Raw genomic sequence first — 26,985 nt, forward strand, 5'->3', positions numbered from 1 at the left:
TCTCCTTATTTCATTCTCAATTTTTCTTTTTGCCTGACTGTTCTGGTCTGCTCTGATTGTACCTAAACACGGGTTCACATAAACATATTCTGCTGATCAGCCAATGTTTGCAATGAAAGACTTCTTTTCAGTTAATCACCCATTTAATAGGGCCTGTAAGAAGATGAAGTGGAAATGTGTTTGAATGTCTAAGATGGGCATTTGATTGGTTTTCACTTGTAGAATAAGTTTGTAAAGAACCTCCAGCTTCCTTTGAGTTCTTTGTTAACACAGGAAGGTCTCAACCTTTCAGACCGTGCCATCAGTTTGTAAATATCTAATGCTGTGGATTGCAAACAGGATATAAGCAATAAAGTCTGCAGTGGAGAAAAACTTGTTAATTTATTACATAATAATTCCTAAAGAGTAACTTAAGCCATTTTTTTTCTTTTCTAAAAAAAAAAAAAAAAAGGACAGTTAAAACATGACTCTGCATTTCTGCCTCAGATTTATGGAGACTGTGGAACTGTGAAGCATTTCAGTTTCACCGCTGTGTTTTCAGCTGCAGCAGGACGCTGTTGTCAGGCCTTTATGTGCTACCTGCGGATGCATGGACCCTTCAGTTTGCATGTGGTAGATAAACCAAAAGATTTAACTTTTATTGGCTTTATAATAAGAGTGTCGATTTAGGTTGGATTTTGTTTGTCTTGATATTTTTTTTCACTTTTTTTTAATCACACAAAAATGCATAAAGAAAGCCTTGTGTAATTAAAAAAAAATTAATCAATTTTTCTTTGCTTTGTGATGACGTTTCAGTTTAAGCAGGATTTATTTATTTTTAGATTGCACCATAATACTTACATTTTACATTTACATGAATTGTAATTTTAGTTGGAAGTTTTTTTTCTTTTTATAAAAAAAAATCCCCTGTTAAGTTCTTAACTAAGAGAAATAAAATGAAATTGTGAGAAATTTTTAGCTTTAAAATGATGGGATTGTATTAGACAGGATTTCAACTTTTTTTTCTTTTTTAAATACAAACACTGCACCACTTAATTCTTGTAAAAAAAACATCAATGGTTACATTTTCTTAGTTTCACACTAATGTAGTTGTTTACACAATTTTACTTGTTTAACTGCATTTTTATTTATATATATGTATATAATGCAATGAACTTCTTGTCTAATGACAAATATTAAAACAAACGCATCAGTTTGAATAGTTTGGTCCATCTTTATTATTATTTCTTTGTGACTGAAATTTTGTAATGAGTGTGCTGAGATTAAGCAGAGTGACTTGAAGGAGCTCACCAAGACATTATCTCATTTAACCTAACGATAACCCAAAGAGGATGTTGATGAAGAATCATTAAAGTCTGTTTATTTTTCTCCTTTTTTTATGAACAAAATCTTGCTCCACAGTGTAAACAAATACTGCTCTACTGACTCATGAATGGACACGAAATCCAAAACAGTTTCCCAAAAAAATGGACTTTAAACGTTGTGAGTCGTTAACTGGACTAAAGTGGTTTGTGTGAAAGCCTCAGTGATGTTGATTACACACTGTGGAAGACTCGAGAAGCCACTCTGCTGCAGTGCTTTTAAATCTTTAACCCTTGAGGTCAAACCCCACCATAAACTCAGTAAATATGCATGAAAAAAACAGACTGTAGCTTCGTATGCGATGCTGACGTCTTACAAAGCAACAATTGAGAGTCAAAGAGTAAAAAGAACCACAGTTAAATAAATGTACTGCAGTCTACTGAGCCAGAGTATCCAAACACTAAATAGCCCTGTCACTATTACTAGCTGTTTTGTTTACAAATGCAAAGGCTGTTGTTCCTCTGTTGCCATGCAACAGATTTGAACCGATGATTTAGTTACATGAGTGAAGTTGATGAAGGGGATCTGGAATAAAGATCCTGTCCCGAAGCAGGCCTGTGGCCACACCCTGCAACATCTAGCTTTGATTCCTCAGTGGCCACAAAACAGCTACATTCCTCGGATTTGCTCGAACATTCAGTAAGGGAAAACAATGGCTTCACCGGCCACCTCTGTGTCACAATAGCAACTAAACTCACTCTTTCCCCCTCAACCTAAAAAGGCCAAACACATGTATAAAGGATCACAGGGATGCTGCGTAATTACAAAACTGCAAGCAGACTAAAAAGTGAGACTTAATGCCAACATGTTGTGTAAACTTTGAACTGATGTAACTCTGCTTTTATCTTTCCAGTGCTGTAATACTGGTGCAGACGCCAGCACACAGCTTACTCCCTGATCCAGAACTTCACTAAAAGCACCTCCAAAGCAAACAGACTGTATACAACTAATAAATGTGCCACTGAGTGCATGTAGCCGGGCTGCAGTAGATGTGGAATTACTTTACATGTTATGGCACAATACCACTTTGTCACAACCATTAAAACAATTATTTTTTTTTTATAAAGTGTACCTGATTTTAGAGCTTAAAGATGACTAACATTAACCATGCTGATGATGCTGCTTCATTATTTAACACAGTACATATTTTTGGCGTTCGCAGATCATACTTAATGTTCTCAATAAACAGCACTAAACTTCAAAGAACAGAACGATCACCACAAATGGGGATTTCACAGATTTGGCTATACTTTTGAAAAGAGTTGCCAGCAACAAATGATTGAAAAACTTGTCAAGATATGAAATAAACAGCTGACTGGAGGTGCAGTATTCAGAGATTTCCTCCAGCAGAGTGCCTAGGGAATCTGTACACGTGTGCTCATGGACAAAAAGTGAAAGACGATGAAATTTTGCATCCGACACTCGATGGCAGGCATCCACCGAGGAGATGCCCTGACATTACCTATGCATGTACGTTATACAGTCCGCTATAAGGATTAAAGTAGTGACTGTGCTGGTGGGCCACACCAGCCGATAACAGAATAAAAGAGTGCCTGATGGGCGAGGATGTTCCTCTTCCTTTTCTGTCCATCCCAAGGGAGTCTCTGCTGTGTTTGTCTTCACCTCGTCAGTCCCTCTTCATGTCCCGCTCCTCAGCAGCCTCGTTCACCTGAGGCCCGGGAAAGGCGTGGTGGTACAGGTGCCTGTGATTGGCTGCTACATTATACAGCTTGTGGAGAGCCTGTGGAGCGAAGAAGGAGATGAAGACATACATCAAGATATATCAGGTAAAATAAGTCTACGAGCAGTTTTTGTTAGGTGCACACACACACACACACACACAGTTAACAAGGGCTTAAATCACAGTGACATCAATAATAAACATCCAGTTTTTTCTATACTCATAATGGCTAGTACAATGCTGAGTCATGACCTCCATGTGAGCAAAAATTTTCATTATACTATAATCAGTGCAAACATTCATTCATCCCTCTGTCAGTGAAGCTCATTATATGTCAGGAGGAACAGGTGAACAGGAAACCCCTGAGACTAGGCAGATAACTGTAAGCCTAACTACTCAGCCAGCTCTAAGTGATATGGGGGGTGTATGCATTTGTGTTGTCAGTGCAGCAAAATCCTTTATCCAAGACTAATTTCTCCCAAGGGAGACTGATGAAGTTCTTTTGACTTTGATAGTATTTTTTTCTTTCTTTAAAAGACAAAAGGACTGTTTAGCTTTATAACTGCATTGCTGTTACGTTAGTTTTTTGTATTTGTGTATGTATGTAAACATGTAAAACATATTCAAATACAGAATGTAATGATGTACAAATAGTTTAAAGTAAATATTTAAAAATAATATATTACTTCATGTAGCTTTTTCTCAGATTCGCTTTATAAACACTAAATCTGAGAAAATTTAAATGGTTGAATTGGAAAATAGTGTCATGCAAAAAGAAAAGGAGAAAACTGGAGGAACATCTCACAGCTTATTAATCTGCATCATGTCACTAACGTGATTGGATATAAAAAGAACACAGAGAGGCTATGTCAGATATAGAAAATTGAAGGGGTTCCCCACAGTTAAATCATATGTGGGCAAATTGTTCAACATTTGTAGCATAACGTTTTAAAAAGAACATTGAATTAGTAGTTTTCATCATCTACGGAAGATGCAATTAAAAGGTTAAGACAATCTGAAGAAATCCCTGTATGTTGGGGATAAACTGGAAAATAGTATTAAACAAATGCAAACTAATAACATGAACACCTCATGAACACCTTTAAAAATCATTAGGCTGTTACGGAGTCTACAAATGTGATTTAAACTGTAACAAAGAATACAAGAAGAATACAAGACAAAAAGGAGAGAGACAGTTTCACTTGTTATCAGAATGTACTTCAAAAGGTAGCATCCCTGGTGATTTGGGGTTTTATTAGTGCACATAGCAGGAGTAACCTGATATAATACACAGACTTTTGAGCAACTGCTCCAAATCCAGATCACATCTGTTTCAAAGAGAGCATCTTTCAGAGCAGAATGAATATACATATGTAGGAAACTAAAACCTGTAAACAAACTTCCTACTACAGCAATCTGATTATTAAAATAATTTAGAAAAATGACACAAATGAAACATTTGTTGCCCACATTGATGCTCTCACTCTCAGCTTTTCCAGATGCTCAGACTTACCTCATTTGTGCTCCCCTGCAGAGGCATTAAAAGGAAATGAATACAGACAAAGTGAGTACATATACATGCATAACACAGACAATATCAAGGTTATCAAATAATGACTTCTTGTTCAGCTGGATCTGAGCTTAAGTGAGTTTTTATGCAAATGATCTAAAGGGAGCTGCTACCACCTAGTGGTGAAAATACAGTGATTCACCGAAGTCCGAAAGATGGAACTTGATGAGGTTGATGCATTTATCTCTGTATTCTTTAGCTGCTGAATTTGTTATCAAATGACCAAAAGGGAATTATTATTATTATTATTATTACAGACTTCATTTCTGTCCTGAGTAAATGATAAAATATTATTGTCCTCAGTTATAATTGTGGCTATGAGTGTGTGGCTTTCTTGGACTTACCTGGTCCCACAGTGCACCCGCCACCTGATCAATAACGGCACCAAGTTCTCTGTATTCCCCGGAGTACCGGATGTAGGCCCAGGTGCAGAGAGTGATCAGAGCCAGACCGAGGATCATGTTACACAAGCTGGCAATGATGTCCACGCCCACAAAGCCCGTGATCCCCGCAGCCACGTACATGACAAAGATGACCACGAACAGCGTGGCCGGCGTGCGGGCGGCGTGGAAAATGTTCTTGGAGTCATTGTGCTTGATGTACTGGACAAACACCTCGTCGATCTCTCCCTCCAGCTGCTGCAGGTAGCGGCGGCTGAACTCCTCGCCTCCCATCTTCTTCACGCCGCGGAACAGCTGCACGGCCTCCTCTCTGATGAGGCTGTGTCGAGCCTGCAGCTCGCTGGGGGCCAGGAAGGGCCGATCACCTCCACAGACCTGAGAACGAAAAGGAGTTAGTTCAGATTAGAAGTATCAGACAACAAGTGGACAGTGATGGATTAACTGAAAGTCTCTTTTTTTTCTCACCAACCTCCTCCATTTTTTTGTTGTACAAATCCTTTGCAGCTGCAACGGCTGCTAAATTATTGGCCTCTGCTGTGGCCTGAGTGGAAGCACAGTGATTATTTCTTTAAGTAGAAGTCATAGTAAACAAAATACTAACTGTAGAACAGCAACAAACATAAAAAAAATACCTGCAGCATTGACTTTGGATGTGGTAACTCTTCACCTTGATAAATTTTTATGTATGCCTGAAACACAAGACAATTGAGTGTATAGATATGTTGCATGCTCCTTATAGCTCCTCTAAGATCAGTGGTGTCTGCTATGCATGATTATGGTCCTTCATTCTGACCTTGAAGTACTCCAGCAGGCCTCTGCAAGTGATTTTACTTCCGTTAATCTCCTTCACGTCGATGCTTTGAGGACTGAGGAGCCAGGGAACCAGAATCCTCAGGTTGTTAATGAACTCACCATCTATCTCTAGACAAGGAGGAGAATGACATGTCAGTATTTACAGCGTGTAATGAAATCCAGAAGCTGCATTGGCTTATAAAATGTATGTCCATCTGACTGAAAATGAAGAATTCTGCATTAACATAAACTTGATTCCCCATTTAGAGAAATGAAAAAAGAACAACCTCCCTATATGATCTGTCTGACCTGGAGAAGAAAGTCTGTAATAAATTTCAATAGCAAAGCATTTGAGATATTGAGATATTACTGGATCGATCAGTGAGCACATGAACGTCCTCTGGGTACTTTTATAGTTGATAAGGAACAATAAAATGATAAAGATTAATTATCTGAGAGTCATCAATGTCTTTACAAAGGTCCAGCTGGACCAACTGCTTGACGTTTGGTTAGTAATATACAGCCATAGCAGTAGAAACTATTTCATATTGTTTTTTGAATACATTAAAACCCATATGTCATTTGCATGGTTGTATGGAGAGTACCAATTCTAGACTCACATGCATGATGCAGACAGGTAAAAAGTAGAATAAACTTTAATCATTTACGAAGCAACAAATAGAAAGCCTGAGAGGAAATCCAGCAAAGTCCCAAAACATCAAATCCAAATAATATGCAGAATAGAGTGGGAAGAAACGCAAAGTAGCTATGACAATCTGGCACTGATAAAAAAAAACAGTCGGTCCTTGTTTTGTAATTATTAACAAAACTGAGAGCAAAACTAAACAAAAAAAGCCAGAAGCCGCTGTAGAATAACACAGCATAGAGCAGTTAGTGAAGAGCAGAGCATCTTTGGTGTAGCTCTTGCTATATGAAGTGTAATGGTAGCACTTTCTGCTTTGAAGACGCACACAAACGGACCCAAAAAACCAACTGCTGCTGAGAAGATACCTTTTATTCTCCCATCAAAGTGTGGGTTGGTGGCCACTTTGAGGCCAGGATGAGGCATCAGAAAGCAAGAGATATTGGTGAAGCAGGAGTGGATGTGTTTCCGCACGTTCTGCAGCTCTTCATGTTGGTTCTCTGAGATCTGCATTACACACACACACACACACAAGCACGTGTTTCAGGTTTTAGTCTTGATTCAGTGAAATCGGTCTCAGCTGCTGAGGGAACTGATGTGGCAGTGAATTGGCCTCAGTAACATCTGCTAAGACTGACCTTCAGTCTCTTCTCCAGGAACTTCATGCCTCCTTCTTGTCCGTAGGGAAACTCATATGGAAAACTCCAATCACGAACCAGGAATATCATGGACTTGGAGGAAAAAAACAAACCGAAATTTTCTTCTGAACTAAAGTTTAAATTATTTACTGTACTGAATTACACAACAAACCTAAATCTGATATTTATAACAACTGAAACTTACACACAATTTTAATCAATCAGCATATTATTGGAATCCAGAAAGTGAAAATATCCTGTACCTGGAATGGTTTGAGGAAAGTCTCCTCCATTGCTAGTCTGCCATACTCAGTAAAAAGCTGGAAAAAAAGAAGATAAAATCATCAACATTCTCAAACTTTGTTGTTTTGACACCACATATTTATTTAAAGGAGACAAACAAAGTTGGCGTAATTTCAACCCCTGGGCAAAAACGATGGAATCACGACTCTTGGAGGATGTTCATTCAGCTGTTTGGTTTGTAAAGAACTAAACAGATAATATGAAAAGCAGTCTGCAGTTCAAAGAGAAAATTTACAAACTAACAAGCTGTTGCACTGGGCTGTTTGATAGGAGACACAAAATATGGCAAAAGCTGTTGGTTGTTCCCAGTCACAAGTACAAACAAAACGGGACGCTTGTAAAGGTGAAACAGACCTGTATGTTGCATGAAAGAAAACTCAAAGCAAACCCGCTTTCTGCAAAAGTAACAAGTGTGTGTCTGATCCGCAAGAAACTGGCTGAAGGGAAATGGGACTTATATATATAAGACAAGGTGACCGAGGAAGAAAACCAGTTGTGATGATAGATGGATGAAAGTGATATTCAGAGATGAATCATAGGAGATTCAGAGATGATGCTGGAATTTTCTGTCCGATTAAGCATACAGGTGAAAATCAACGAACACTGGTGATCTGGGTCTGATGTCAGGTAGAGAACTGGTGGTCATGGCCTCATTAGCTCTAAACTGAATGCACAGGTGTCCATTAAAACTCTGGAAACTTTCCTCATCCTGTCCTTCGAAAAGAGATTTACTGATGAGGTCATTTTCAACATGATACTGCATCTTAGTACAACAAGTTTTTTGCTTTGCTTCTCTGTAAAAGCTCTAATATTTTTCCTTTCAAATACAAATCTTTTCTACAACCATGCAAATCCTTTTTGACACATTTACAAACTTGAATTTCTCAGGGAATTTTATTACATGGTGACAAAACTGGATTTACAAATACGAACTCGGAAATTGTTTGCAAAGTCTTTATGGCTTTTCATTGAGCCTATAGATACTGTTTATTGTTACTGACATCCACACCTCAAATAAAATAATTCAAGCTTTAAAAATAAAAAGAGGAGGTACAACAAAGAAGAAATTACTTTTTATTGTTATTTTTTCTTCTCCTTGACCAGGAAAAATGCAAACATAGCAGCATTTTAAAAAGAAAAAACATTTTTAAGTGCCAGCTGTTAAAAAGCTTTTTTCCCTTTTATTTATTCTTTAAATAAAAACAAAACCATCCTCCTAGAGTCATGATTCCATAAGTTTTTGTCTTGGCTTATATATTTTTGTGTTGACACAAAAAAATTAAATCTGCATAATACTGTAAAATGCAACATGAATACTGTTTCTGTTATAAGCTAAACTAAAATTCATGTCTAGTTTTTAACTGATTTCAGAGGTTTTTACCTGTAAGTGCTGCAGATCGTCCTCTTGTACATTCTGTGAGATATTGTAAACCTGAAAGAGTTCATTCATTCATTTACCGTCAGCTGTTCAAATCATTTGCAATTTATGTCGGTATATGAAGACAAAAAGAAGAAAAAGCTGAAATATTTTGATCCAGGCCAAAGTGAAGGACATGTTGCAATGCCATCTTTAGAGGTGTAAACCAGTGATCATAGAACAAATGACCGTGCATGATTTTATCAGCTCTAAAGCTGGGTCAGATGAGTCGAGGTGTGTGTACCTGCATGGAGCTTATCATGGTGCTCAGAGCGAACACGGTGGCTGAATCCCTCAGCGTTGACTGGCTGTCAAACGTGCCTTGTGTGTCCATTAGCAATACAGCCACCTGTGCAATAAGACAGATGGAGACACTGACTTGTGCTGCAGGAGTCTACATGTCTCAGGTGACTCCGTTGTGTTGAATAAACACTGCGTATGTATTTGAGCTCTCGGCAAGAGGATCTAAATGGTTTGGCAGAACTAGACGTGCAGGTATCAGTCTCATATTTAATCATCTGCCCTGTTAACTGTAACACTCTACTCTCCATTCAGCTATAGAGAGAAACTCAGTCTCACCTTTCTTCCATCTGGTTTGTCCACAAGAAAGACCTCACTCCAGATCTGAATCCCAGTGGTCTCCCTCTCTGAGCCCCCCCTCCAGGAAAAGCCGGTCAGAGGCTCATCTGCATCTCCAAGCCACTTCTCAGACGCCTGAACATCAACATTTAATGGATAAGTTAGACCCTCTAAATGTAAGTACTGAATCATTTGTCAGCGTTTTTCAGCTGTTATTAGAAAAATGTCAGAAGCAGCTAAAAATGTGTAACTGACTGTACAGAATATTAATATAGAGAAGAGAGAGAAACTTAAAGGTGCAGTTATGTGAGAAGGCATTTACACCACGTTCAATGTATTAGGAAATAATTTATGATTTTTTTTTTAAATTAGGTAACTCCAATCTCATATGGAGAACACTTTATATATTATGTAATGATCCTGAAGAAGTAACTGTTGAGGCCAGTTAAACGGCAAGGGTTATAAGGCCATTTCTAAACAAGCTGGAGTCTAGCATTATATACAGGGAAAACTTTATTCACAAGCAGGAAACATTCAAGACAGTTGACAGTCTTCCCAGGAGTGGACTTCCAAACCAGGTCTGACCGTGCAATCTTCAGTGGAATTGCAAAGAACTGCACCTCAGACTCTACAGGCCTCAGTTAGCATGTTAAATGTTGGAGTTCATGACAATTAGAAAAAAACTGATGCACATAAGGCTTTAGAATTTAAATAGGATGCCTCATCTGTCACTTACTAATTCATCAACTTAATATTGAACAGAGGCAGAGACTTACGTGATTGTACATGTAACGCAGCATGAAGTCCATCAGGAAGGACTTGCCCTTGCGGAAAGCCCCTGCTACAGAGATAGCCACCACTTCGCGGTCTCTGACCTCCTCAGCCAGCAGGATGCGGCTCAGTGCCGCCTCATCCAATTCGAAAGTGTGGTCGTCTTTGACCAGCAGCACTTGGACTGGCCGGGCTCGTCCGTCTGGCTCCTCTTCCTCTGAGCTCCAGTCATAGACATTTTTATCACTGAGGGACCCTGGACGATGAATAAGACAAAGAGGGGGTTAAAATTATAAGAAATGCTGAAGCTGGAGAGATGTATCCATCTTTAATTTTTGTTTGCCCCAGATCAATAGCAACGCCTGCAATCTTGTTAGTAATTATAATGAATCAGGCCATTTAACCCATCCCATCTGTTGTTACCAAGTGAGATCACGTGCACCCAGAGCTTTCCACACAGTGACTCAGTGTGTTTTAAATCTTTGCTGTTCCATTGTGTAGCACTTGAGCTGCATGACTCTCCTGATGCAAAGATATGATGCATTTTAGCTCTCACACATATCCTCACTTGAGTCTAAGTGGCTGTGATGTTGATTTGCAGAATGTAATTGGAAATTACATCCTGACTGTTGCTCTCATGAAGCTAATGCAACAGATTAAGGAGTAACAAACAAAGTAAGGGTGTGCTGAATGATTAATATACCATGAATGTACAGTGAATAATTAAAGGAGGAACCATCCAAGCTTTATTTTTAGGCCTAAAGATGACTGTCAGTTTGTTTTGTTTTTTTTTTTTTTCTGCAGAGGCCTCACCCTGGGCCTAAAGTGAGCCTGCCTGGTTAACCTGATCGTGTTACTGCCACTGCCCTTAAAACAGTAGAAGAGGAGCTTCCCAAAGTGGGTCAGACCCGATAAACTCTCTAATAACAAAAAGCTGCCTGTCATCCCTTAACTCCTTACTTCTAAAACAGTCATTCAAGCCTTTTCCATTCCCTTGCAGGCCAAAATTTAAAGTTGGATCACAGAGTTATGCCAAATAGTAACAGAATGCTGGTTTACACCATAATCGTGATCATGGAGGTGATAGGGATAATAGCAATAATGATTTGGGAGGAGATTATGGTTATGGGGATGATGACAGGCTATTTACTGATGCAAGGTTGCCTAATTTCAAGCCAAATGCACAACTGAGCATCAAAAGAAAGCTCACAATATCAAGCACTGTAAAATCAGAGGGTGAATTTCAGGCCTTTTAGACCCCAAATGGAGCATTTTTCAGTATGCCCATCAATGGAAGCGCTTTAACTATTTAATGGCAAGACATGCTTATGTCTGGTTTGACCGATATTCTTGCAGATGCAAACTGCAACAAGGTGTAATTCTCCTTATCAATAGCGTTAGATATCACAGTATCAAAATAATAACACGCTGATTACAACAATATCTAACATAACATAAACAGAGTCTCAAATAAACATTTCAGTTGCGGGGCTGATTACACCCTCTGCTCGACAAAATGGAAAAATACATACATATATATGTGCGTCAGTGGAAGTGAGATATGAAATGTACGTACACTCACCCCAGCTGTCTCTTTCTGGACGGTGCTTCGCCATAATACTGTCCTTTTATCCCTCTATTTGTACGTGGATGAGCGACCCTAATCGGTAGTCATGAGTGTCGGGAGCTGGGAGGATGCCCTGTCTCCGCTACACCGATGCTCCAATGGCAGGAGGATGATGGAGCTTTTATTCCTAACGTGATGTAGTGATCGTGTACGTCGCTAGAGGGCAGTGTTGTTTGTTCCTACTTACTGAAGAGCAGCATCAACTTTATAACTCTGAAATATTAAAGTTGTATACGATAGAAATGTATATAAAAATACGTACAACTGCTGACTATGTGCGGTGGTGCAACTACGATCACCACACTTTCCACAATGAAAATAATTTACATGTAGTTCCATCTTCTGTCGGTAGGTGGCGGTAAGTACACATGGTTTGGACTCGATGCTGCCTTCATGAACATTGAGTGAATATGTAAACCTTACATGAGTCAATATTTAAGCAGATTATATTTAAGAAGTATTCCAGTTATCAATCAAGTTAAGGTAGTACAGTACAAAGAACACACCAGTTAATGTAATTTTTTTATATTTATATATTTATATTCTATTACAACTGTAGGACCAAACATTTCAACAATGACTAGTTTTCCTGTTGAAATGTCAGATCTTCTGACATACACTTGAACGCAATATTACCACAGTTCTGCAGTGACGAAACCAGAGATTAGCAGCTCACAGTTGCTTTTTATGTGAGCCTCATTTTTAAATAAATTGAAGATTAATATATTATTCGTAAAGTTTAGCGTTCAGATCCTAAGTATGAATATGACGCTTCTCTAAAGCTGCCAAAAGAGGGAAATGACATGTCAACGACAAAAACTTAATCGTGGAATCTCTTTGCGGTTTGAAGTGGACTGGAACGTCTGTGGAACGAGCAGTAGCCCTCTGAAGTTTACTGTTTCCTCGATAACAAAGAAACATCGTTTTTCCTTTTTTTGCTATTATTCGACGCCAACGCGCAGTAAAAGGCTCTGAGACCATTTAAAATGCAAAACGCGCATATCTGCGGTGTTTTTATTTTAGAAGGTAAGCAGAGTTTAAGTTGGAGCCAGACGCGGAGTTAAGTTCACATTTGCTTGTTAGCTAGCGTTAGCCAACTTGCCCTGACGCTAAGCCCCTGCTTGGCTCTGGCTATTTTCTGGAATGACCCCAGTGTTCGTGCTAAGTTTTCTCAGTAGTTACTTTTATTTACGAAACGCTGTCTTCTAAGCAAGTTTTAAGTAACATTAATTATTATTTAAATGAACTTGAATACTAATGTTTTAAGTGAGATTTGTCAGTCTGTAAAGCTGTAACCAGGTCTCTCTTTTGTAACCGGACTCAAAGGAAAAGAGAAAAAGAAGGAAAAAAAATGAAAACGGTTGACGAGCTTGATGTAACTATATACCTTTGTCTTAGCATTTTCATCTCAAACTTTCTGTCTCTGCATCAGGACATGGGGCTCGGAGAGGGGTCGTTTGAGTACCACTGATCGGCTATTATTCGAGACACCTACGTGATCAACCCCCCCATACACCACATTTAATCAACTAAATGTAAAGGATCCCTCAGGTTCAAGCTATCATGGATATCTTTCCCCGGCCAAGCGGTGAAATTCAGAGGAAGAACCCCCAAAACGACTTTGAGCTCATCCAGAGGGTGGGAAGTGGCACATATGGAGACGTGTACAAGGTACAGTGAAGCAGTTGGTTACCACAGTATAGATAAAGCTGGATGTGGCATGACTTACCCCTCATGACTAATCGGCCATAAACCCTGTGTTGTTTGTTTTGTAAGTCATGCTAACATGTGGTAACCACATTTGGCAGTAGTTTTCCAACTGGCTACAAAGTTCTGCATCTAAAGTTGAGAAATTCCTTTATTATGAAGTGTAATGTTATGGTCTTGTTTGTAACAGTTTAATAACTTTAGATCAAAATATAAAAGAGTACACCTGACATTAAGCGTTTACCATTTATAGTTCAAAGTTCCTGATTATTATTATTTTTATTGTTTCAAAACATTGCACACAATCAAGATGGAAGAAAAAATGAATTTGTCATTTATTATTTACGGTTGTTCAAGTCAAATCTCCTTTGTTTTACTAGCTGTTCGCTTATAATAAACAATCGTGTCATCAGCTTTCAGTCGTATACAGTGATTAAAATACAGTCATGGTGTTGTGTGCTAGTTTTGTTTGTCTATTTTAGAATCCTTTGGTTTCACACAGTTTTCTTAGACAAGCGAGATAAAACTGAGTATACATTATTTGCAAGTGGCATTTTTACAATTGTAGTGATTGAAACGCAGCTACAAGCTGGTAAAACAGGCCAGCTCTAGAGGTTTCTTTTTTTTCTTCTTTCTCTTCTTTTTTTAAGTAAAGGAAATAGAGCTGAAATAATTGACTATTGGAACATTCAAGAAAAGAAATTTATTTCTCTTTTTCATGGGCAAATGTCAGAAATTATCCTTCAGTGTGAGGATTTGATATTTTCCTTGTTATATGACTGTAAGCTTAAACTTCTTAAAGTTTTGAACCATTTGTCAAAATGAAAAGCAAGGTGAAATATTTAATTCACATCTGAGAAGTTGTGAAGGACATTTTGCACTATTTAGAGTCATTTAAAAAGAGACATTTAAAACTGTTCCAGTTGCAGATCTGAGTGAGTTGCACCTTTGTTCTTCTGCAGACATTGCTTTCCTTTTGGGTGCATACAGGTGTTTGTGGGTGTATTAATGTGTTATTAACCAGACTCCAAAATAACCTGACAACCACCAGATTGCCCCACTGTTTCTCTGTCTGTATTGAGGTTCGATTTACTGAAGAACTTTCTTGTTTATTCATCTGCCACAGACAAACAGACCAACCATCTGATCCAGACTTGATAGTTCATCTGGTCTGTTACGGTCTCTCCCCATACAAAGCCTCTCCGGCCAGCCCCCACCCCCAGACAGGCTACTGGTGGAATGCTGCGCCTGGTATTTTCTCAGAGCTCACAGGCTGAGGGCTGCAGTGGGCTGAAATACGATCCAGCCCCTGTCTAAACATGCATTTCACTATGGGTGTGTTCAGTGCTGCATTGACAGCGGAAGCACCTCGAATAGAGAAAAGTTCTCATTTGGTCTGCCATGCATTGATTATTTTGATTGGCACAGCCTTTCTCCTCATTAATTGTTTACTACAACCTTTTTTCAAAAAAGATGTGAGGGCGTACAAAGCGTGAATACAGAGTATGCAGCCAAAAATATGTGCTTATTTTGAATTTAATGCTGTCAAGATTTAGAGGAAAGAACCAGACCTTTTAAAACATGTATTCCCATCTTTGCCTGAGGCAGAGCTGCACGAAAAAATGACACAAGAAGACGACTCAAGAAGTAAACCCACTCGTCTTTTGGTTAATGCAGGACAACTTCTGTTTCCATCTCATAAGAGCCAAACTTTGAGCTGCATCAAATATTTGCAGTCTTGGGTTGATCAAAGAAACTTTTACCATGTTTTTCCACATCTGACCATGAGCCATTTCTCCCAGCTGTCGTTCTACACACACATATGTTTTCTGCATGTTTAACCACAATGCCTACATTTTACCCACAATGCCATGCGTTGTAGTCTGCAAAGTCGAAGCAGACAGAGAGCTGCGTTTGTACCAGAACTTGCTTCTTTGATCCACATCAGAGTTTGGTTGCTCATTCACACCTCCTCAAATGAACCAGGCTTTCTTAACAAACAAACCAGGGTTTAAATCTGCTATGAATGTACCTCTTAATCACCCAGACTCTCTCTGCAGAGACTTTTTGTTGTGATGTGTGCAGAAAATGGTTTGGCATTTTCTTGCTAAGTAAAACCTTCTCTGAAAAAGACATATTCTAAATTATATCCAACCGTCAGCGCTCTCTGTAGTTTGATATATTTTTCTTGCTATATATTGTTTTTCATCTTCCTGGATATTTTTTTAAATGATATCAAATCAAATGCCAGAGCACACTAACATTTTGCAGCTGAATGACACTTTTGGTTTTGTCATGTGAAAATTTGTTTTTGTAAACAGTTAATTGTGTCTCAAAATTATCAGTATTATTAATCAGTGTATTGATACTCCTATTATTGTATGTGTCATATATAGATGTCAGTTTTGGTAATCTGTTAACTTCAAGAATAAGGTAATGTTCCAGTCAAGACTTTTTTTTAGTACCACACCTCAGTGAGGCTTCACAGGTGAAAGGGTTGTTATACAAGTGTTTCCTCACAAATGCACCCTTGTTTCAGTTCCATTAGATCTGATCAGACAACACACATTTGCCTCAGTCTTAAATGTTGATTGTTGTGTTAGATCCTGTAAGACATCCATCTCATTAGATGCCTCGTTTCTTTAGCTAAAGGTTTTTAAAGGTGGTTAAAGTTGGCAGCCTCCTGCATCACAAATACGATCTGTCAACTTACAACTTCTCCTTTCCTGCTTCACTTCTCAAGTTGGTTAAAACTACTTCAGGAAGTGTAAAGTGAGCCACAGGTTGTAGGCAAGTACTCAGTTTTTGCATTCACACAGTTTAAAGCAGAACTGTCACACTATAGAAAACCTTTCAGAAATCTCGTAGCAGCACAGGCGTGTCACTGTGCAATACAATCCATTAAAGGATTATTTTTTTCTTCTGTGTGCCATTGGCTGCAGAGCATTTTTAAATGGGTTAAAGTTTATGTGTGTGCAATACCAGCACATCCCAGTGTTGAAAGTTGGCCACGCTGGAAGGGTTTGTGGTTTACGGCTGATTTAGCTGCTTGTCCCATCTCTTCACTCTCACGGATTAGGGAGCATCCCGTCTTGACCTGGATTTAGAAGACAGTGCAACTGACTATGACACAGAAATTTGACTAACAATGGACACTTCTGTCTTTTATATTTCTAATACATTCTGTAAAAAGTCAAATTTAAAATAATGTTTAAAAAGAAAAAGGATAACCACACTGCAAAGTTGGTAATTCAAAATGGGAGAACTAAACAAAAGAAAGCCAAAAAGAAATATATCCAAGAGTAAGACTGACTAAACCCTGAGGCATTTAAAGGTTTACTAATAAGTCATAGTTGTTCCTGTTTCTGACTAACATGACCAACACTACACTTATTAACTGTAGAATATGCTAAATTAAAGGAGTTTAGATTTTAGTAGGTCTATTGTAGAGAACACAATAGAGGAAGCCGGTTGTTGAGGCATTGGTTGAGAATGTAGTGATGCTTCTCACAGAGGCGAGAGGATCATCCAAATGGCATTCATTGGTTTAACGCCCTTGTTGGCCAATCAGGACGCACACTTTTAGAATATTGGTTATTGGTGTAATGATAGTTGTCTTGTTAATTTGTTATGAGCATTTTTTTTAAATTATGAACTAAAGGTAAAATTTCCACCTCTACTCTGAAGTATGGCATTTAGAGCTTCAGGAAGGATTTTACTGAATTGTTGAATCTGCTGATCAAAGCAAACATTTGGACTCTAATCTCCTCTTTCAGCTTATCCTGTTAGGGGTCACCACAGCAGATCATCTCTTACTATTTGCTCCATAATGTCAGAAAAAAATGTCCATCAGAGTACCATGTACATTTAGTTCAAGGCAACATCCTCAAATGTGTAGTAATTTGTATAACACTCATCAGCCCCCAACATTTTATACAATGTTTATTCAGTTTTCTGCAATCACATGTTTATTTACTATCAATAATATCAAGAGTTTTGCATTATTTTGCAGCCTTCCTCACAGTCATGGTGGTCTCTTTCAGGCTCGAAACATACAGACGGGAGAACTTGCTGCAGTGAAGATCATCAAGCTGGAACCCGGTAAGAACAATAATCTACGCCTCATCAGTTTTCATTTTTCTGAAAATGTGGAGAACAACTCATTTGGAGGCTTTTGAATAAAATACAAAAAATGTCATGAATATTAAACATCTAAATGCAAGTTCTTACTGCCTGATATAGAGGCAGGGCTGTACGTTTGCATTTTTGACCTTTCCTATATACATTTGTGAGCTTCAGGTTTAGTGTCCTTGCAATTAATTATTTTTTTTTCTCAAAACCTCTGAGTTTAGGCTTTAAGTAGAGTGAGTTGTTTTTGTCTGTATGAAGACATGTCTGACTGTGTCCAGCTTGGGGTCTGTGCTGGTAATGACCTACTGACAGAGTTAGTGCGATCCAGATTAGTGGATTATTAAAGGAGCTTTGTACCACCAGCAAACAGACAGAGCTCATCTGATTACCAGCCAGCGAAGGAAGAGATTCACTTGCATTTGTTTTCTCTTTCATTCATCACGTCACTGGCAGTACTGGTGGTGTTTTGATGGGAAACCAATAACATTGTGCAGAATTTACACTTGACTGGTTTCTCAAATCTGTCGCTTGACTCAAGATGATCTAGAGGAAATATGTTTCCCTTCTGATCAGGCCAAGAGGTTAAATATGTGAAATATTCTGCAGGAACGCTGGAAGTAGAAAGATTTAAGAGTTAGAGGACCAGGGTTTTAGCTGAAGTTTGAAGGAAGACCCAAAGCAGAACAAATTTTCATCGCTTCAATTACTCAAACTCAGCTCATCAATTGTAAATATCACATGTGAGAAATGAACATGTGAAATAGGAACATATGAAACCTCTTTTCTTTACGCATCATTTGTGCAGCAATGCACAGGCTGGCCAAAGCCACCCAGCTAAAGAACAACTTCTTCTGTTTACCACGGCTTTTGCAAGAGTCAGTCTTTTTTTGTGCCAAAGGTAAACATCTTTGGGTGGACCCTGCAAAGAAACAGGTTAGACCAGGATGAGTGACGCCTGTGTGAAGAAGATGAGAAACAGAGAACAGTTAAGTGTGTCAGAACAGTGGGGCTTTGTCAAACTAGTATTTAAAATGATCAGCCGAGTTGGTTGTTAATGGAATAAAGAAGAGGTCAGTTTCTCTTCGTCAAACAGCACATTTTATTATTAGGTCCCAGCTATCAAATTTATGAATATAAAAGTAAAAATGTCATTCAGCACCGTATGTTAGTAGAAAAGTAAAAATTATGGTGTTAATTTTGATTATGCTTAAGAAATTAATGTCTATACTAACTAAATGTAATTCTCCTTTATGTACTGTAGATGTTAAATTTGAGTTAATTTTATCACAGTCTTATTTATCTAATATAAATAAGAACCTACCTCCTAGATGTTCACATCAGAAATCACATTTTTGAATGGGCTTATTTCTTAAGCAGTTAAAGCAGTTGGACTAAGTTTCTATTAGACGTCAGTCGACGGGCCGTAACTTTTATAAAGAGATTTCTGATCTCATCCAAACACATGTCTTTAGGGATTATAAATCTACTAGTTAAATTACTTAAAGTCTGTCAGTTGTTCTTGAAATTAAGACTTCAGATTAAATAGCTGCAGCATACTGAATTGTGACCTGAGAGTAAAAGCAAGAATGTGTAATTCAGAGCAGAGGGAAGCGCTCAGCTCGAGAGGAAGTGGCTGCATTCTCCAGCCTCAACTCACCAAGAGCAGAAGACTGTGGCGTGACTCGTTACTTTTTTTCTTTGGACTGACTTTAGAGTCATGTCACTAAAATTACTGTTGCTCAAGCATTTGCGGCTCTTTGCTGTCTGTCATTAGATGTATCTGAAATTTAACAGTACTTTCCTATGTATTACTTACAGTGTTTATGTTTAAATACCAATAGAACCAAGTTTCACTTGTCTTCATTCAAGATTTTTGATAAAATGGTTGCTGCAACTGCTCTCTGTTCAGACATTTATTTTGTCCTCATTAATAATGAGTTGGAAGTTAATACTAAAAGCATTTCACCTCAGTCTGTTCAATAAGATGCATAAAAGAGAGGTGCAGACTTGTATCAAGTCTAACAAAAGACAAACAAATCCTAATACTCAATGCTAATATGAAAGAAATTCTTTTTAGTCCAAAGCAGATGGAAATATTCTGGTGTGCTGTGTATTGTCGGATACTTTGGAAAATGTTCTGCAGACATTCCAACCAGACAGAGGTGTATGTTCAGACCCTCACACGAGAGTCTAAACACTTCCAGACAGGCTGAAAACACAGCTACTGTGTAACAGCTGCCTCACTAAATACAAACTGTTTATGCTTGATAGTCTTTGTGGTCCAGGAGGTATCTCTAATTGACTTGAATGCAAGCTGCCAGGTTCAGTGTCTGCAGCTGTGTGCGATTATGATAAGTAGGACAAAGCTACACCCACTACCCAAAACTTACCGCCAGGCAGATGATTTTATTACAGAAATCACAAATCTGTCTACATATCAACTTGTTCCAACAGACTGCCAAATGTTGGTGGGACGAAAAATAAAAAATACTGCTGCTAAATTTCACCACTAGTAATCTGAATCCTTCTGTATTGATTAGTTTTTGGTGGTGTGTCCACTGAATGAGCTGAACCTGGACTGATACCTGTCATGACAGCTTGTTGATAGAGTGCTGAAGCTGGTTGCCTGGTAGATCTTAACCTCTTCTTAATGTATTCCAGGGCTATCTGCACAATTGTAAGCAGATGGGCTAACATATTTTTATATTTTACTTCCTAACCAGTAGGAAGTAAAAAGGTATGTTAGAGTACATTGCTGGACTGGAAAGAAGCTCTGGAAATTGGGCAAATATGAGCCAACATTGTTATATTTTCTTTGTTTGTTTTTAAAGTGAACACAGTTGAAAGTGAAAAACCTAAATGGTTTAATTTCCCAGCCTGCAATATATTCTCATTTTAAAATGAGGAAAATCCCTGTACAGAAAAGAAAAATAACATTTTGTCCATGTGTGATTTCTCTCTGTTTCCAGGGGATGATTTTTCCATCATACAGCAGGAAATATTCATGGTGAAGGAATGTATGCACCACAATATTGTGGCCTACTTTGGGAGTTACCTTTGGTAAGAGCCGGGACAAAATCCTCCTTTTGTCATTTTGCAATCTGGTTTCTCTTATCTCACAGCCCTTCCAAGGTACAACATTTTTGGAATTAAAATGCAGCTGAGTGATTTAACAGGCCGCTCCTCCTCAAAACTCACACAGTGTATTCAATTGCTTTGTCACACATGTGTGAAAGTATGACTCAACCCTTTATCTGGACCTAACTGGTGTTGACTCACTCCTTTTGGACCAGAGGGCTGCTCTTATGTTTTACTGGGCTCTGTTTTTTTCTGTGGCTGCTATCTTAGAGGAAGTAGCTCTGGTCTGCCCACATCTGGCTCAGACATCCAGCAGGTTTAACTGGAATATAAACCTCTGAACTATTTTATATGACTCTTAGTGTAGAGAGATGCTTCTCTTAGCACAGCAGGTAAGTCTTGTATAGTCCTGCCACACAGAGCCCAAATGGTTACATAAGATATTAATGAGCAACCTGTCATCCACTGATAATTCTGAAAATTTGTCAGCTGTGTTTGAAAAACTGAATTTTAGTTATTAAGGTAATCTATGTTTCATGCTTTTCCTCGAATAGTTTGCACAACCAGCTAAAATGTGTGAAAAGTAGAATAATAATGATTGGAAAAAGAAGAGAATCATGCAGTTTTATCAGCTGCTTTTCTGTTATTAAAATATTTTTTTTTTCAGAGGTGACATATTTCTCTACTTAACCTAAAATTTATTCATGTGAGACAAAGCTAAAGACACATATTCGGGTTTTCGTTTTTTTTTTTTCTTCACACCTTTTTTTCCCCGCATATGTTACAGAACATTAAAATACAAAGGAAGGATGTTGCGTTTTCAGTACACGCAGGGCTCAAAATACCACATGCATGAATGAGTTTGTGCATGTAAATTTGGAGCAGTGCTTCTCATTTTTGACCACACGTGCGCTTGTACAAGTAAGGAAAAAAATGGTAATTTGCAGCGTTCTCAGCTTACTGACTGACTGTGCATGGCCGTCTATTCGTGTCTCAATCATTGACATCATCTGTAGACGTGCTGCTGCAGCATCACCTGAACAGGTGTCTGTCAACGTCTCCACACGAGGAAACAAGCTGCACTTGATGAAAACTCATTCCCGGCATACTGTGCTCGTTTCAAGGAATTATGTTTGATTTATTTTTATTTTTTTTTTAGATGTAAAGTTTCAGGCTAAACATGTCATCATTTATCTCCTAAAAGGGGAATTTTAGGAGAAAATGACCAGTTGTAGACAAACTTAATTTTTCTCTTAAACATCACTTCCTCCCTCCCATTATGAACGATCTGAGATTGTAATGTGGTATTCTGTCTGTTCAAACAGGAAAACACATCTGATGGCTGAAATTCACCATCAGATATTGTCCCCTCTGTTTTTAGAAATCAGCATCATACAACTTTGATTTTCATCCTTCTGATGTGTTAGCTTTTCATTAATAAATCCTAAATTTTCATCCTTCTTTCCTATGAATATTTGATCTTATTACTGTAATATTTACGTTGAGATTTACAAGAAATATTTAACTACTAATGTTTAAAAGAGAGTACTGCTGTTAAAAAGCAGCTTATTTGTTTTTACAAAAAAGCTGCTTTTAAGCCAGAAGTTATTTCACTTTTGTTTATATAGCGGAACTTATAACAACTTGCAATACACCAGTTTTGAATCATCATTAAATTGCACACCTAACTAAAGCAATTAATCTTGAATAAAGATTTTAGTCGTTGCCAGGAGTAAATAAAAAAACTGAAACTTTGCTTTGCTTTAGTTTTTGTAAGATTTCATAAGATTAAATTTCAGGTTAATATTTCACAAAATGGGCCTAAATTCTTTTGGGTGCAAGTAATTGTTGTGCCATGTGCACCAGTGCACCTTTACTAAAAAATGTGTTTCAAACCCTGACATGACACAGGAAAGACTATAAGCAATAAGAGGTTTTCAGTTTTAGGTTATGTGTTTTAAAGCATCTCATATGAAGGTGCGTGTGCACAACTTCATCCAGCTAGGATGTTAGTTAAGTTGAATCAAAGTAACAAAAAACAAATTTGCATGTTTTTCCAGCCTGATATACAGTGTTATTGAACTGGCTAAGCTGTTTAAAGTAGATTTTTTTTTTTTTTTTTTTTTACTGTTCTTTAACTATTTCATGAACTGTATTTGAGCTGTGTGGCATTTCTAGCTAGCCTGCTAAGCTTCTTCCAGCATGGAAGTTTACTCTGCTTTTTTGTTTATTTTTCAAGTCGGGAGAAACTTTGGATATGTATGGAATACTGTGGCGGAGGATCTCTGCAGGATATCTATCATGGTGAGATTTTTTCTTATATGCAACTAATAAAATTAACTTTTCTCTCTGCCTTTCATACCATGCAAACAAACTGAATGAAAAAAATGTTTTCTAGTAACTGGACCTCTGTCAGAACTTCAGATTGCATATGTCAGCAGAGAGACGCTGCAGGTAACTTTACTTAAAAAAAAAAAAAAAAAATAGTCCTGTTCCTTGTAATTGTTGCAAAACTCAACACAAATTACTTTCATTTCCTTTGCAGGGTTTGGGCTACCTACACAGCAAAGGCAAGATGCACCGAGATATCAAGGTGTGATCTGTTTTTTTTTCTTTTTCTTTTTTTTCTTTTTTTTCTTTTTTTAACTCTAATTGTTCTTTTATGTCACGCTCACAATGATTTCCCATAATCAATGAATCTCACAATGTGACTAGTTAAAGAAGCAACGGTAGCATAGACACGACTGAAAATGCATTTTTGGCTGTTAAATGTAGCTTCTCTCTGATACAAAAGTGCATGAAAGGTGTTGAATGTAGTCAGGAAAAGCACAGCTGCTCAAGAGTTCACTTGAAAACATGTGACCAGTAATGACACTTATTACAGTTTTGTAGTTGAGCTGTAGATGATTATTCCTGATGCATGCACAAAAGGCTAGAACCTTTCTCTCTTATGTGTTATCATAAAGGTCAGGGCTGGACCTATTATCTTTTCTCAGCTCTATGCAGCAAGCGCTTCCTGTTTCCTCTACTCTCACTGCAGGATGCCACCAGAGTCTGTCAGTCACCGCCAACAGAAACAGTTTCAGTAGCTGTGACACTGGTGCAGTTTTTACTGAAATTCAGATCAGATATAAACAAATCAGCAGCTACAGATTCAACCACACAAGATGTTAATCACAGAAGTTTATACCTTACTGCAGCTTTTTATAAACCAATTGAATAAAAAATCATCTCTCCACTATTTTAAGCTTCGTTATGAAAATATTCTTAAAACCAAATGTTTATGGGTTTTGTTTACAGGGTGCAAACATTCTTCTAACGGACAACGGAGATGTGAAGTTAGGTAAGAGGCTCTTTAACATCTTAATTCTTGAGAACTTTAAATCCTTTGTGGCTTTTAGTCGTATGTGCATGACATAATCTGAAAAGCCCTGTCTATCCTTGTTCCAGCTGACTTTGGAGTCGCAGCCAAAATAACAGCCACCATTGCTAAAAGAAAGTCTTTCATCGGAACACCCTATTGGTGAGAGCATTACCCTTATCTAAGAGGATCTGGTTTGTGGTGATATCAGTGGTTCGATAGATAATTCACCTGAAGGACACAAGTTCAGTTTTCCCATGTTGTGTCATTGGTCAGCTGTTTAATGTGAGACTCCTGGATAGATACTCTGTTCTGTCTATGACCCTGATTACTCAGATCACCACAGAAATAGTGTTTAAGATGGTGAGTTTTAGGAAACCCAACCATCCTTTCATTTTTATTTTTGAGTAACTGGTAAAGCATTGTTCTGACTTTGTCTAGGATGGCTCCAGAGGTAGCAGCAGTGGAAAAGAATGGTGGCTACAACCAGTTGTGTGATATCTGGGCTGTTGGTATCACATCCATTGAGCTGGCCGAGCTGCAGCCTCCAATGTTTGACCTGCATCCAATGAGGTGTGTTTAACTTCCATCAAGAAAGATCAGTCAGAGCTTCTTTGCATCACTTCTTCCTGCTTTTGTTTCCTGGAATGTTTCCTTGAGTGTTTGGTTACTTGAATAGCCATCCTGTTCTATAAAAAAATGTTTAGAAAAAAAATGTTGTTTGCCTTTTCTTAAATAACTTTTGCATGCCTTCTTTTAACTCATTTTTTGTTAAGTGCTATTTTTTTCCTGCTTTTTTAGGGCCTTGTTTTTGATGTCAAAGAGTAGCTTCCAGCCTCCGAAGCTAAAAGACAAAAGCAAATGGTGAGTGTCTGAAGATGATTAGTCATGCTAGCGAGGGATTAATGTCTGATTTTATTTTATTTTTTTGTTAACATCATGTTTTTTGGTGAGAATAGGGATGATTATTGTATAAAACAAAACTATTTTGTCCCACAGGTCTGCTGCTTTCCACAATTTTGTTAAAGTGTCTTTAACAAAGAACCCAAAAAGGCGCCCCACTGCAGAAAAACTTCTGTCGGTAATAAATATTATTCTTGACTTGACAGCTACATATATATATTGAGATTTATAATATCTTCACTTGAGTGCTTTAGATTAATAAAAAGAAGCTAGAGTTTAGAAAGCACCAGTCAAACTTCAAACCAAGCTCTGCTGTTTCCTAAAATATTCTCCTCTTTGATAATATAATGCCTCTGAAGATAGCTGTCCCTGCTCGGTAGTCCTGGAACTGGATGATTAATGCAGACGGTTTTAACTAATCTATTAATGAAATTCTGTTCTTTATTGTAAATCAGGTTTCTTGGTTCTTGTGTGTTGCATTGTTAATCAGAAACAGTAATTTTCAAATTCTAATCTTTTTAATAGTGTCTCTAATGCCGTTTTGTTTTCTCCAGCATGTTTTTATGGCCCAGACGGGGCTGACGAGGAGGCTTGCGGTTGATCTCTTAGATAAGATGAACAATCCAGACAACCACCAGCATTACAGTGAAGTGGATGATGATGACCTAGAGGTAGTGTTGGATTCTGTCTTTCATGCACCACAGTTCTGTTTTTTATCTTTAGGCAGGTTAGAAAGCGGTGGTCAAGAATAAACATCTACACACAAATATTTGGACATCTACTTGAAAATATGTTGCATATCATGTTTGAACAATTAAAATAGTCATAATAATAATATAATTGGGGTAAAAGTGTGTATAAATTTGACAGTACAGAATTTTGGGATTAAACAGGTGTAGCAAACCTGACAGAAATGCAAACACCGACTGACCCTCTCAGATTAGTTAAGTATCCAGTCAGTGAATGTTAATATTACAACAGCAGTTTGTATTTTTTAGCAGCTCTAAACTATGTTTTCATGCTCATCTAAATCCCCTGTGTTGATTCTCACCATTGACATTCTTATTCCAACTGTGGCCAGTAACACATCTATGTGGCAGCCAAAGAGGTGGTACCAGAGCCTTTTAGAAGACCATTGTGCTTTTCTCCCTCTGACAGCAGTAGCACTGTCTTGGACACGATGAGTGAAAAACCCCCAAACGCTATTGACTCCAGGCAATGGAGCTTGTAGCAAACACTCAGCCTCTGGGATGCATAATAATGTGATGATGCACAAGGAAAAAAAGCTCTCAAACCTGCTTGACTTGAGAGGTTTTAAAACTAGTTTCTATAGATTATTTAAAATGATAATGGCATAACTGTTTTAAACCAAGTTGCTTCGGCTTCTGGTGTTTCATAAGATAAAAATACTTAATCACTACTTTCCCACAGTTAGAACCTATTTTCTTTATTTTCTTTAATCCCCGTCTCTTCCATTGTTTGTTCCAGCCCATCTCTGCCGTCAGACACACCATCCGCTCCACCAACAAACACGCCAGAGCTGAGAGGACGCGCTCAGAGATAAACTGTAAGTAAACACAAAGCCAAGGCCCATCTCCCAAGACCAACCCCCTGCCTTGCGTCCATGCTATCATTGGTCCATGTGCCTGTCAGCCTGGCTGCTTAGGGCGACAGAGGTCCAGTGACTTGTCTGAGGTTCATCCCACTAATCCTGCTGCACTGTCTGGCACTTTTCCAGACCACGGCTTGTGGTAGTGTGTGTGTAATAATAGCCTGGCGATTCATGGAAGAGAAAGTGGATGTAGTAGAGTATATCATGACACTGTAGCTTGTATCGTTTTAAATATAAATTAAGTTGCTGCTGCTCATCTTTAACTTTTAAACTAGCTTGTCTGAAGGATCAGATGTCCACAAAAAATGTCAGCTTTCAGTCCGACATTGTGAGGAGAGGATCCAGTTTAAACTTCAATGTTGTAACACCCTTCAGGGAAGTTGTGGTGTTGAGGATAAAACTGAACATT

General features: G+C 38.1%; 2 protein-coding genes across 5 annotated transcripts in view; one reads left to right on the forward strand and one right to left on the reverse strand.

Annotated features, from left to right (window-relative positions):
* Positions 1-1,199: 1,199 nt before the first annotated feature.
* Positions 1,200-11,897, reverse strand: atl1 (atlastin GTPase 1). 2 transcript variants are annotated; one of them, XM_041971348.1, is made up of 14 exons: positions 11,740-11,897; positions 10,163-10,413; positions 9,387-9,521; positions 9,052-9,156; positions 8,772-8,822; positions 7,351-7,407; positions 7,088-7,180; positions 6,818-6,956; positions 5,808-5,935; positions 5,647-5,703; positions 5,484-5,555; positions 4,958-5,389; positions 4,557-4,571; positions 1,200-3,103 (listed from the first exon to the last, which is right to left on the reverse strand). In XM_041971348.1, the coding sequence occupies exons 1-14, from the start codon at positions 11,771-11,773 to the stop codon at positions 2,990-2,992; spliced, it is 1,683 nt and encodes a 560-aa protein (XP_041827282.1). In that variant the 5' UTR covers positions 11,774-11,897; the 3' UTR covers positions 1,200-2,989. The 2 variants fall into 2 exon arrangements, with proteins under 2 accessions (XP_041827282.1, XP_041827281.1); XM_041971347.1 differs by having other exon boundaries at positions 11,734-11,897.
* A 518-nt stretch (positions 11,898-12,415) lies between these two features.
* The window catches only part of map4k5 (mitogen-activated protein kinase kinase kinase kinase 5), a 28,763-nt gene continuing 14,193 nt past the window's right edge, over positions 12,416-26,985 (forward strand). For all 3 annotated transcript variants that reach the window (XM_041971279.1, XM_041971280.1, XM_041971281.1), the window contains exons 1-14: positions 12,416-12,810; positions 13,217-13,455; positions 17,535-17,592; positions 20,592-20,682; positions 22,940-23,004; positions 23,099-23,154; positions 23,246-23,293; positions 24,001-24,043; positions 24,151-24,223; positions 24,503-24,634; positions 24,863-24,925; positions 25,061-25,142; positions 25,519-25,635; positions 26,453-26,531. In XM_041971279.1, coding sequence (XP_041827213.1) covers positions 13,348-13,455; positions 17,535-17,592; positions 20,592-20,682; positions 22,940-23,004; positions 23,099-23,154; positions 23,246-23,293; positions 24,001-24,043; positions 24,151-24,223; positions 24,503-24,634; positions 24,863-24,925; positions 25,061-25,142; positions 25,519-25,635; positions 26,453-26,531 — 1,015 coding nt within the window. In that variant the 5' untranslated portion in view covers positions 12,416-12,810; positions 13,217-13,347. The remainder of the gene's footprint in view (positions 12,811-13,216; positions 13,456-17,534; positions 17,593-20,591; positions 20,683-22,939; positions 23,005-23,098; positions 23,155-23,245; positions 23,294-24,000; positions 24,044-24,150; positions 24,224-24,502; positions 24,635-24,862; positions 24,926-25,060; positions 25,143-25,518; positions 25,636-26,452; positions 26,532-26,985) is intronic.

This window comes from Melanotaenia boesemani, chromosome 20 (genome assembly GCF_017639745.1).
Source record: "Melanotaenia boesemani isolate fMelBoe1 chromosome 20, fMelBoe1.pri, whole genome shotgun sequence".
NCBI classification, from domain to species: Eukaryota; Metazoa; Chordata; class Actinopteri; order Atheriniformes; family Melanotaeniidae; genus Melanotaenia; species Melanotaenia boesemani.